Source organism: Herpailurus yagouaroundi, unplaced genomic scaffold, assembly GCF_014898765.1.
Source record: "Herpailurus yagouaroundi ecotype Mexico unplaced genomic scaffold, PumYag 191, whole genome shotgun sequence".
Lineage (NCBI taxonomy): Eukaryota > Metazoa > Chordata > Mammalia > Carnivora > Felidae > Herpailurus > Herpailurus yagouaroundi.
Window position 1 is genome coordinate 18,999,659 of NW_024412422.1, and position 12,933 is coordinate 19,012,591.

At 51.4% G+C, this 12,933-nt stretch overlaps 1 protein-coding gene across 2 annotated transcripts in view; it reads left to right on the plus strand.

Moving 5' to 3' along the window:
- The first annotated feature begins 210 nt into the window (after positions 1 to 210).
- ADGRD1 (adhesion G protein-coupled receptor D1) overlaps positions 211 to 12,933 on the plus strand; it is a 123,067-nt gene continuing 110,344 nt past the window's right edge. Inside the window, exons 1-4 of one of the 2 annotated variants that reach the window (XM_040444124.1) lie at positions 211 to 958; positions 1,051 to 1,087; positions 10,420 to 10,503; positions 12,544 to 12,639. In XM_040444124.1, the coding sequence (XP_040300058.1) occupies positions 893 to 958; positions 1,051 to 1,087; positions 10,420 to 10,503; positions 12,544 to 12,639 (283 nt within the window). In that variant the 5' untranslated portion in view covers positions 211 to 892. The remainder of the gene's footprint in view (positions 959 to 1,050; positions 1,088 to 10,419; positions 10,504 to 12,543; positions 12,640 to 12,933) is intronic. The other variant, XM_040444125.1, reaches the window with a different exon arrangement.

Consider the following 12,933-nt stretch of genomic DNA (forward strand, 5'->3'; position numbering starts at 1 on the left):
GCCGCACGGAGAACACGATCCGTGGGGGACGGCGTAGGTCCACCGCGTGCCCTGTAAACGACCCCGTGCCTTTCCCGCGCCTCTAAAAGGGTTAAAGAGAGAACCGTGGTCGCGCTTATCTGGGGGCACGCGGGTGTGGTTGATTTCCTCTTTCCATCCTCGTATCGCCTCCTTCCTTTGGGCAAACAAGGCTCAGCTCGACGCAGGGCTTACGGCTCGCGGTCCGTTTTCCGTTTATGAACGTTTGCTCTGCTTTTGAGGGCGCTGGCAGGCAGCACCCGGTCGCCGCGGACACGCGTGCCTGTCCGGTCGGCCGGCTGTTCTCGACGGACTGGTGTTAGGACCCAGGAAGGAGGCAGCAGCCAGGGGTATAAATAGAGAAGCAGAACGAAGTTTGAGGAGAGAGCCTGACATCATTCCCTCTCCACCCAGAGCTGGGGCCGGACGGGGCGTCAGCCTGAGTCAGAGCGGGAGCTGGGCAGCGGGGCGGGAGGGAGCTCGGGGACGACCTTCGGAGCCGTCCAGCTCCGCCCGCGTCAAGGTGAGAGACGAGGGTCCGAGGGTCCGACTGCCAGCCTGGCTGCAGACAGACAAAGACTCCGGAAAGGAAAGCAAACACGGACGGCCCCGCGGGGCTCTGTGAGCTGCGGCCAGTTGGGGACCGTCCTGGAAGGGCGCCGATCGCTGAGAACGCTCAGGTTTGGGGACGAGGAGGAAAACACCCGCCGGCTCTCCAGGACGGCCGCGTTTCACACGCTAAAGAGAACCAGATTTCTTGCTTTCCGGACCCTGTGAAAATGTCCCTTTCCCAGGGAAGCGAAAGTTAGGGAGCACACGTTGTCACGGACGCTCAGGAATTGCACTCGGATCGCCTTTCAGCCTCCGAGAAGCCATGAGGAAGCTGCTGTGTCTGTGCTGGGGGCACCCCTGGCTGCTGCTGTTTTATTGCGACTTTCAGGTAACGTCTCTGGGCGGCTCTCTGGGCGCCTGGACTAGCCCCCTCTGCCAGAGGCTGTCCCGAACGTCTCACGGTGTGATCTTTGTGTGCAGGTGCGGGGAGTCTACTCCAGGTCAGTGGCCCATCCAGGTAAGGGGACGCTCTCCCTCCCTGCTCACCGCCGTCCGCTGGCCCCCGGGCGCCGAGGTCCCCACGCACTTCGGCTGCGCGTCTCCGTGGCCAGCGGAGGGCGGCCCTTCCGCGGGCCCCCCGTCCCCGGCCGGCTGCCCTGCCCTCCGTCTCCTGGCGCCCTGCTCATCCTGGCACCAGACCTCGCTGTCGCCGGCCGCGGCGGCCGCCCAGAGGCCTCTGGCCCGTGGCCGTTGCCATCTTATGATGGAGTCTTGGCTGCCGCCCTAACTTGTGCCGTGTATCTTCATGCAGACTCCCCGGGGCCGGCAGGGCTCTGTCCTTTCTGTCACCGTCCCAGCTGGGGCTCACTGTGTTTGGGCCGCGGTGCGTCCTCGGTCTGCAAGCTGACCGAGGTGTGGTCCCCGGGTGGTGCGGTCGCGTGGCGCGGTCACGTGGCAGGTGCAGGCCTGTGCAAGGCGGGGGCCTATTGAGTGGCAGGAACCCCGGCGGCCACCCGCGCGTGGTCGAGGGGAGCCCGTCGAGGTCCCCGAGACCTTGCTCGAGAGTCGTGAACAACGCCTGACCCACTGGTGAGCCCGCCTCCGACTCAGAGCTGAGGGGGGGCCGCCTGGCTCCTACCAGCCACTGTCACCAGCAGCGCGGCCCCTACGGGCACCGCTGGCATCCCCACGCGGCTGCAGCGTCTCCCTCGCGGGTGATGCAGCGAGGCCGGTGTCCGCCTGGACCTCCCGTGTCCGCAGACGGGGTGCCGCCATTTCTCTTGCACCCAAACGTCCAAGTTCACTCTTCCGTTGGAAAAGGTGTGAAGGCCGTGAATTTCCCCGTGCTCCCCTTCCCCCACCAGAACGCTCGCGGAAGGAAAATGGGGCTCTGTGGCTCGGGCGTCTCAGTGGAGGGCGCGCGTGTCCGCCCCGAGGCTCTCCCCTCGCCCCCTTCCCACTGGGGCTCCTGCTGGTTCTCCGGATGTGATGGGAGGTGCGGCGGTGGGAGAGGAAGCTGGGGGGAAGTTTCCAGATTGAGTCTTGGCCACGTCACGTCCATGCATGGATCCACGCGTGTGCACGTGTCCAGGCCCATCCACGTGCGTCCACACCTGTGCACACACCCCCCCACCTGCCCACACCCATGCCTGTGCACACACATGCACACGCGTGCACCTGGACCCTTGACCCTCCCCTGCAAGGAGGGTTTGAATCAGTCTCTGCTCCACATGGAGACAGGGCCCCTCTCACGCCCTAACTCCAGGTGGAACCGACCTGGTTCTCCAGCTAGTGCCGCAGAGAGATGACGGGTGTGCAGACAAGGGGACGCTGTAGAGCAGGGCGGTGACCACGCAAGCCTGCGTGCTGAGCCAAGGTGCTCGGCCATCTCACCGACGTCCACGCCCATGGCTTCCCTTCTTGTCTCACCTCCCGCGTCTCGGGGTCTCTCCTGCTCTGCTCGCCCCTTCTTTGCAAGAATCACACGGGGGTTTGCTTGTGGACGAAACCCTGTTGCTTGTGCTGTCTTCCTTCGCCTTATCCCCCCTTCTTCCTGTGTCTGTCTGCCTCCGTCTGTCTGTCTGCCTGTGTCTCTCTGTCTCTGTGTCTCTGTCTCTTTGTATGTCTCTCACTCTCTCGGTCTCTCTCCACGTATCTGTGTCTCTGTTCCTCTTTCTCTCTCTGTATCTATCTCTCTGTCTCTGTATGTCTGTCACTGTGTCTGCCTCTTTCTCCACGTATCTATGTCTCTGTCCCTCTTTCTGTGTGTCTGTCTCTATCTCTCTGGCTCTGTTTCTGTGTCTGTCTCTCTTTTTCCGTGTCTATCTCTCTCCGTCTCTCAGTGTCTCTGTCTCTCTCCCTACATCCCGTGCTCGGCTCAACCCCGTTTTCCCGCAGAAAAGCCTGGCCCCCAGCTGGGGGGGGGGGGCCTTGGGGGGGGGGCCCCCCCCCCCCCCCCCGCTCCTGCTTCTGGGCCCAGGCCTGCAGGGTCCCGGGAGCAGCCCCAGAGGGAAAGCCTGTCCCCTGCACCTCTCAAGGGCGTCCACTCACTCAGGACACAGAACACAGGCCCGAGCCTGTTCCTAGAGGGCAAACCTTTGCAAACAACCTAAATCTCCACCCCTACGGGAACAGCTGTGTCAATTGTAGCATTTTCTTCTCCGGAAGTCTGAGCAGGAATGTAAAAATCTTGGATGTGAACCTTGTGCGGTGCTCAGAAGGGTCCTCTGAGGCGGCCTCTCTGCCCTCCTGTGGACGGACACCCAGAGAGAGCTGGTGGTGTGGCCGAGGTCTGCAGGGCTAAGAAGGCAGTGGTGCCCTCAGGAACTCACTGCGGGGCCGGACACGTAAGGAGACTATTTGGGGACGACAGGAGCTTGGTGGGTGCAGGGCAGGAGGTGTGCACAGGACTTTAGGTGAGTCTCCGGGAGGGTCCCCAGCCTGGCTGGAGCCTGGTCTTCTGAGGCCCGGCCTGTTTGCACCACAGACCACACCAGACTTTTTCTTTTATTTATTTATTCAAAAAAATTTTTTGATGTTTATTTATTTTTGAGAGAGAGAGAGAGAGACAGACAGACAGACAGAGCATGAGCAGGGGAGGAGCAGAGAGGGGGGGGAGACACAGAATCCGAAACAGGCTCCAGGCTCCGAGCCATCAGCACAGAGCCTGATGCGGGGCTTGAACTCACAAACCACGAGATCATGACCCCAGCTGAAGTGGGACGCTCAACCGACTGAACCACCCAGGCGCCCCCAGACTTTTCTTTTTATGGTCTAAGCAGGACTAGTGAGCCCTGCCTGTCTTGTGGGGACCTAGCACACTGCCTCGCGTGCAGTAGGCACCCTCTGTGCTGTCTGTCGGTCATGAGAGAGTCGAGTCAGCGAAGACAGCTGGCACCAGATTTCAGTTCCCAGGTGTGCGGTCATCTGCCCCGTGTGCCCGCACCCACCCAGGCAGCTCCCTATCTCTACCGTGTCCATAGGTGTTCGGTTGTGTAAATAACCGAAAGGCAACTTGCAATCATTTTGAGCCTTCGTATTATCTGTGTCTATCTGTGGCCATGGACCGTCATTTTGGAGAAATGACAGCGTGCTGTCATTGAACGGAACCCGGAGGCTGTCCGGCCCACGTCCCCATTTACAGTTGGTGACGGTGAGGCCCAGAGAGGGGAAATCGGGCCCCCCGCCTCTGAAATTTTTCCTCTGGCCACCGAGTCCTCGCTGGCTCGAGAGTCCTTCCTGGCCAAGGACAGTGCTAAGAAGCGTGATGGTTGATGAATCTAAATCCATCAATGGCACCAGCCAAGAAATGGCAGGACATTTATGCAACATTTACCAGCGTGCCTTTTACAGATAACTTTTGTAACGAGGAAAAGGGACCTTAAAAATCTCCCATATCCCGAATTTCCTGGCCCTGGGGACACAGAGCGGCTGGTTCCCGCCCAGCTCTGGAGGCCGGTACCTTACCTCACCGGCCCTATTTAGAGGTCTGGGAAACCAGAACAGATAATTATAGTGATTATAATTCCCTGGAGTTAGGTACTAGGTTTTATTTTTTTTTTTTTCTGTGCAAATCAATAGTTTGTTCCCTTTATATATTTTTTATTGAGGCATCATTGACATATAATATTATCTTAGTTTAGCCATACAACATAATGACCCGATACCTGTATATATTTTAAAAGAGTCCCTGCAATATGTTGAGTTAATGTGTGTCACCATCACGGTGTCATGTGGCTGCAAGGGACAGTCAGAATCGCTAGGTCACAGCAGAAACTATCATTCATCTTCCTGGTGCAAAAAAGGTGTTTATGATGGAATTAAAAAAATAATGTTTGTAACCTATTGAGTAAATGGAAATTTGACAAATAGAGATGGGGGGGTATATATGTTTTCATAATTACATATATATATGTATATATATATATATATATTCTTTCCATGTTTATCCATTCGTTTATTCATTATTGCATTTCATCATCCATTCTGCCTATATAGTTCTTAAAAAGTTATTTGCTAAGATTACAATTTTGGGGAGGATCCAAATGCAAAAATCTGGATTACACAGACACACAGGCACGCACACCCTGTTTTAGCCGTGAGAATGTGGTACACGTAGAACACGGTGTCTGCACGTGAGACTCAGACACAGGAGACAGACAACAAACAAAAATACTCGAGTAATAGTTCTATAGGCAAAGCAATAAGGAGTCAGAGGGCGGCCGTCGGGAGCCCCAGTGGGACTCTGGGCGGGTACTTACCCGCTCAGCTTTGAGGGATTGGGGCTTCTGCTCACCGACGCCAAGAACAAGTCCTGGGGCAGGGCTAGGCGTTCGGCACCTGGGAGAGATACTGAAGAGGAAGGATGAAATGTTCTCTCTCTCTCTCTCTCTCTCTCTCTCTCTTTTAGGTCTCTCTTATTTAGGGCCGGGGCGTGTCAGAAGTCCCATAATGAGCCACCATATCCCTGGACTTGCTGTCGTGTCTAACCGGACACACAGTTTTAATAAGGTTCATCTGGTGGAAAGCAGGTGCTCGTGTAACTCGGAGATTTCAGCCCCAGAGTGTCTTATTCCCAAAAGAATGAGATTTTCTTGTTTCGATGACACTTTAAGGGCTGTGGGTTGTTTACGCCCTAGGGTGTGAAGGGGAGCCTTTCTGTTGAATTCAGTTCTTGGGTTCGTCTTATCAGCACCATGCAATGTTTTAATTAAGATAACCACTTTTTAAAAAAATTTAATTTTCTTTTTTTCTTTAAAGTTTATTAATTTGAGAGGGAGAGAGAGAGTGGGGAGGGAGAGAGAATCCCAAGCAGGCTCCACACTGTCAACTGTCAGCTCCAACCCACGAACTGTGAGATCACAACCAGAGCTGAAATCAAGAGTCGGACGCCCCCGACTGAACCCCCCCAGGCTCCCCAAAATATCCACCTTAATTGCTGGTATTAAAATTTGGGGAGATTTCCAAAAAAAAAAATCTGCGAAATCTGGGTTTCTAACCTCCCCCTAAGAGTTCGCAGACCTCCCGCCCCGGAGCGGCTCTCGTCCTCGGGACACACGTTTCCCAGTGGGCCGCAGCCCTCCCTCCCTCCCGAGACCCGCAGCCGACACCTGTTTCCGGCACCTGTTGCGGAATTAGGCAGCCCGCCGGGTGGGTGACCCTCGGGCCCCTTCGCACATGACAGCTCGCAAACCCTCCAGCGCGGACTTCCAGTCTGCTGGTTATAAGACGCCAGGGGCGACGACGCAGTGGGGCTTTGCCCTCGTCTGGAGCACGGCGACGGAGGACAGCAGGCCCTCTGCGGACCCCGAGCCCCCTTCTCCCACGGCCTCTTGCTAGCTTAGGGGGTCTTTCTGTGTGAACAAGACCACCGTCGCTTCACTCCGTCAGCCCCTCTGCCCAGAGCGGATGGTGGCCGTTTGTACACGGGGATGCCAGGGAAGGGTCTGTCATCCATGGGGTTTATGTTCCGAAGACGTGGGTTGTGAAGAATCTGTCGCACCTGCCCTTTGCGCTACGGCCGTGGTTTCCTTTTCTGGTCCTCCCCCGCCCCCGCCCCACCCCAGATGAGTTGACTAACAAGCCAACGATGTTTCCCCTCTTCAAAATGAATATCCTACGTTTTGGGGTGGGGGGAGCTTGGCAGAAACAGAAATGGGTAGTTTTGACTTTTGTATTTCTGAGCCTCCGTATTGCATTGTTAGAGTCGAGTCGTTGCCAGGGGACATGGGCGGAAGCCACAGGTCTCCGAATTTTGGAAGTTTTTGAAGGAATACACATCCCAACATTTGACTAGAACAGAAATAAAAAGGAACAGAAATCTCCCTCTTACATCTCACATTCGGTGTTCCTCATTTTCCTCGCCCCTAAAATACTGCTATCAGTTTCTAAGGGTACCCATAGTATCCATGCAAAATCTCTCTCTCTCTCTGTCTCTCCTTCCCTCCCCCCTTGCTGGTGGGACAGCTGGGTTTTCCACAAATAGTTGATAGTATCACATTTTTCTCTCATGTTGATTTTTTTTTTTTTTTTTTTTTTTTTTTTTTTGCAGTATAGCTTGAGGAACATTTCCCATCGACACATGTGTCCCAGCCTGGTCACTTCTCCTAGTGACACCCTTGTCTATTACGTAGATGTTCTGTACAGATTACAGCCCTTCTGCTGATGAGCATGAAGCCTCTTCCCACGCTTTTGAGATATATATATATCTGCAAGAAATGTCCTCGTACATAGCTCTTTGATCCCATGTGTGAATCTGTCTCTAGAGTAAAGTCCTAGGAGCAGAATTACTAGATCAAAGTGCACTTAAAATTTGTATAGCTATTGCCGTATTGCTCTCCAGAAAGGCTGTAACTTCCACCAAAAGCACAGTGAACTTGCTGACTTAGTACATCTAATGGTCTGTTTGTCAGTCAGCCGGGTGGGCTGGGACAGGGTGGCTCACTGTCGTTTTAACATGCCTCTAAAAATTATGAGCGACATCTTTTCATATATTTAAAATAATTTGCATTTCCTTTCCTTTCAACTGCCTGTTTATGTCCATTGTCCCAGTGTTCTGTTGGCTTAAATTTTCTTAATAGTAAGCATTTTAATGAATGCAATGCATTTCATACAGTTCTTTAAAAAGACACCGGTACATTTTTGTCCTATGTATTACATAAACATCATTGTCCTGTTCAATTTAGCTTGATTTATTTTTACATATGGAAATTTAAAAAAAAAATTAATGTTTGTTATTTTTGAGAGAGAGAGCATGAGCAGGGGAGGGGCAGAGAGAGGGGGAGACACAGAATCCGAAGCAGGCTCCAGGCTCTGAGCTGTCAGCACAGAGTCCGACGTGGGGCTCGAACTCACAAAGTGTGAGATCATGACCTGAGCCCGTCGGACGTCCAATCGACTGAACCACCCAGGCGCCCCTTACATAGGGAAATTTTAAGAATTCACATAATCAAATTCATTACCTGGTTTTCTCAGAAGTTTTCATTTTTATTTTTTTTAATAATTACATTTATAGTTTGATCCTTCTGGAAATTGAGATGGTAAGGAGTGAGTTAGGGATCTTGAGTTTTTTTGTAGGTGGCTAACTGGCTGTAAAACCTTCTGTTGAGTATTCCTCTTCTGGTTTAAAATAGCACTTTTATCATAAACTAAGTTTTCACATGTGCTTGGGGATATTTATGGGTCTTTTCCATGGAACTTTCTATTCATGTGCGGTTGCCAAATTCTCTTTAGAACCGTGTCTTTACAACAGGTCCTAACCGTGTGTGCGCGCTGGCCCCCCCCCCCGCAGCCCCCCCGTCCTTCGCTGCCCCGCTCCTGGCAGGTTTTGTTGGTTATTTTTGCTTGTTTAGTTTTCTAGATAAGCCCCATAATGAGATTTCTCTCACACAAAATCTCTCAGCATGTTTACAACAGATTTCCTCATATTTATATATTAATTAGAGGGTTGGTTGATAGTTTTAGGATTTTGAGTTTTCTTTTCCACAAATAGGTTAAATTCTTTGTTTATTCAAGGGTTCTTGTACATCCCTTGGTATTATTTTATTGTTTTCTTTGTGAGAACTTTGTACAATTCTTACTCTTTTGGACCTCAACGTCTTCTTTCTGTCGGCTGCATTTACAAATGAGAACTTTTCTCCCGCCTCGTGTTAGCGTTAGCGTTGGAACACAGGGACGCTATTTATCGACTCTCTTCGCCTGTCACGTCCATATAAACCTCCCTACTCAGATCTTTCCTTATGTGTAAGACTGTTTCACTTACCAAATTCTCTTCTTATTCGTAATGGCGTTTCGTTTTTTCGTGAACAGTCACACCTCCTTTGAAAATGAGGATCGTGTTATCTCCTCTTTAAAAATAGTTTTACGATGAATAACGCAAAGACTCCTTTATTCATTTTTCTTGTCTATGGTCTGGCAGACACTTGGAGCAGATGACTGTTATTTGGTCCTCTGGACCATCCTTTCCCCTTCTGGGAACTAACCACAGAGAGCTGGTCCAGGAGCAGATTGGAGCCAGGTGAGGGGCTGGGTGCCTGGGGGTGCGCCCCGCCTTCGCAGGGACTGTTACCCAGACCCCACCAGGGAGCCGGGATAGAAGCAAATAAATGAAGTCGTTCACGTGGCATTAAGTGGGACGAGCAGGCAGGCACAATCTGTCTGCACAAAATCATGTCCACTCAAAGTACAAGGGTCACAAAGGAAATTCTGAAGTGGTTAATTGTTACTATGTGGGAAGCAGGATGAGAAGAGAAAGACTGGGATCCGTCTCAGGGAGACTGGGAGGGAGCATCGCACGCCAAACCAGCCGGCCGGGCGACTTCTGCGGAAGCACCGACCCCTCGTCTCCACAAATAGGCTAATGATACAATTACCTTGCCTTCGTTGTTACAATGAACTGAGGAGGTGTTTGTCGAGAGCCTTACATGATGTCGACAATATTGCTGTTGGGGTCCTCCTCTTTTTAAATCATTTTAACCTGATTGCTTTCTCTCGCCTGGTTGCATCAGCTAGGTATCACAAAACAATATAAAACAATAGTGGGATAACGGCCATTCTTGTCTTTCTCCAGACTGCCTAATGGACACGCTGTTTGTGGGGTCCCACTAAGCCTGGTGGCTCTTACTCCCTTTGGTTCAGAGGTGTCTGCTCATTTGTATTTATCACGCTTTCTCATGTCGAGGAAATGGTCACCAATTTCTGTATATATATATATATTTAATGTTGATTTATTTTTGAGAGAGAGAGAGAGCGAGAGACAGCGTGAGCAGGGGAGGGGCAGAGAGAGAGGGAGACACAGAATCTGAAGCAGGCTCCAGGCTCTGAGCTGTCAGCACAGAGCCCGACCCGGGGCTCGAACCCACAAACTGTGAGATCATGACCTGAACTGAAGTCGGACGCTTAACTGACTGAGCCACCCAGGAGCCGATTTCTGTATTTTAAGAGTTCTTTTATTTTTTTTATTGTTTATTTTTTTTTACATTTATTTATTTTTGAGAGACAGAGTGAGACAAAGTGAGAGTGGGGGAAGGGCAGAGAGAGAGGGAGACACAGAATATGAAGCAGGCTCCAGGCTCTGAGCCGTCAGCACAGAGCCCGATGCGGGGCTCGAACCCACGAACCGTGAGACCATGACCTGAGTCGAGGTCGGACGCTCAACCGACTGAGCCACCCAGGCGCCCGTTAAGACTTCTTTTTAAAACCAGGAGTGTGTTGAATGTATGCAAATGCCCTTTTAATGAATCCCATAGTCCCTGTGATACAGTTCCTCTTCCCTCCATTCTTGACATAGAAGGAAAGCATTTCTTGCCTCCTAATGATGATTTAACATCTTTATTCTTTTCTTTCCCCAAGGGTTTGAGGTCTTGGCTTCTGCTTCCCATTACTGGCCGCTGGAAACTGTGGACGGGATCCACGAACTTCAAGACACGACTGGAGGTAGACGCGGGTGGTGAGGGTACCTGAGGCCGCAGGGACAGGGGCCGGGGGGGGGGGGTGGTGCGCTCCAGGTAGGGCCATGGGGGGAGGCAGACAAGGACAGCTTCCGCTGGGAGGCCAGGTCAGTGGCGATGAACACACACTGTGGAGATCCCCCCAATCATCGTTAACCCAAAGTATTTTACTAGAACTTTTATATATTTTTGTCATTGAAGGACAGAGCTTAAGGTTCAAACTCTTATTAACGTGTGTGTGTTTTCCCCAGTAACCATAAAACAAAAGCCGTGGTTGGAAGTTCGAAGCTGCAGATGGTGCATCAATCACACGTAGGGGTCTAGATGTGTATTTTCTAGACAAAATTGGCCTCATCTGCATGCCTGCCAAAACAGGGGTCCATTTGAGCTGAGTGCTGGGACTAACACGTGTGTTCGTGGGGTCACCGTTTCACTCACAAAGGTACCCCCACCTACCAATCAGCTTCCGCACATGTCACCAGCAGCTCCCTCGAGCAGACCGAACATCACTTAAGATGCTCCCGTGGTCTCTGAGTCCATGGAAAATGAAGTCTCTATCTGACTCAATTCAGACATTTGCCGTATGGAGAAACCCCAGATGTGTCCGAGCTCTTTATTCCGTTCCAGCAAGAAACTTCTTCCCAGTAGAAGTTTTGAGTGGCTTGGATTTTTACATTAAAATTTTTATTTCCTTATTGTTCTTGATTATGTCAAACGGCTGATGTGTACGGCAAGGGGTTTACTGGGCAACCAGTCTAGCACATGCCCGCACATTGCTGATTATTGCACTTTCCAGACCCGCACACTGGCATTTTCCTGATCCCCTGACTTAATGTGCTGCCATAAATTGCCACCAAAGATTCTAAAATGTGTCCCTTACATTTGCAAATTGAGAGGCGTTCTAGCTGGAGCCTGGGCGGGTCCTCCGGGGGTGGAAGGACCCACCTGTGCAAGACTGCCTCTGGGCACCCAGCTGAGAACGCACCGCTGCTCTGCGTTCTCTCCAAACAGTCTGCGCTGCAGGGATAAGTCCCTGGGAAGTCATTATATGAGCAGCTCAGGTTAAGATAAACTGCACTCCACCCCTACCCCATCATTATCTCATTTTATTTCTCAGGCCCTTTATTTCAAAGCCTGTGAAAAGTGGAAATTCACTGTTGACATAATTCATCGTCCAGGTCACAGAGACCAACATTTTAGCAGTTATTTCAAATGATAACTATATCTCTCTCCTAATGTCTCAACACACCTCATTGTTGTGACCAAATCAGTAACTTTGGGCATCTTGAACTCCTTCACCGGCGAGGAATTCTCACCAAGCAGTGCGATCATGGAGACACAATTACCCTGGGGCCAGGGTGTTAATTTCCCTGAGATTCTGTGTGTTCCTATTTGCCCCGAACAGCCGGATGGTGACGTCTTGCCGATGCTTCCCCAGACCGTTCTTCATGTCACGATGCTCTGCGGTCTCGTTTCAACGTGATCACAGGCTTCTTAAGAAACAGGGGGAAACAGGATCCGTCAGCACATTTTGCTGCCAGGGACGGCCGAGTGGCTTTGGAAGCCGTCTGGTGGTCATGCTGCTCGTATCTGTCGCTGAACCCTCTGTTGTTCGGTCCATTTGTCGTAATATCGTGCCATTGTCTTCATGCTGTGTTTCTACCTCACCAGTTGTGACGTCACCACCATGATCCTTGTGTTAAGGCTGTTTTATTGCCGGGCTCAGTTTCATATCTCTCAACTAAGTGTCTCAGGGGGTTGCACACGGCACATTGGAGCCCACGTCTGTGGCGAAAGCCAGCAGCAGTCATGCCCTGGCAGGCCAGGGCGCTGGCCATGACGCTGCCCAGTACATGGGGAGTGGGGGCAGGGGGCGGGAGGGAGGTGTGAGGCCCGGAGACAAAATCCAAGGTGCTTGCTGGGCGAAGGACCGATTCTCGGTGCACGTCAAGTTGAGAGGTATGCCGGTTCCATTTGTCATTCGTGTCACTCATCTGTTGTGCTTTTTTCTTGTTGTCCTACCTAGTGTTGCGAACCCACAACCTCACTGTGCTTCCTTCCCATAATTCTACCTTTGTTCGTACCAATGACTCTGCCTACTCAAATTTCTCTGCAACTGTAGGTGAGCACTTGTAACTTCTGTTCCCTGTTTTGTTTGGTTTGCATCTGCAATGAGTTTAGACGTCAATTTGATTTGGTTCCATATGAATTCGTTTTGTCTTGGCCAGCAGACAAGCATATACCCAAGAACATATGGCCAAGAACACATACCCAAGAACACATAGCCAAGAACACATACCCAAGAATGTACACACAAGAACACATAGCCAAGAATGTATACCCAAGAACATGTAGCCAAGAATACATACCCAAGAACACATACCCAAGAACACATAGCCAAGAACATATACCCAAG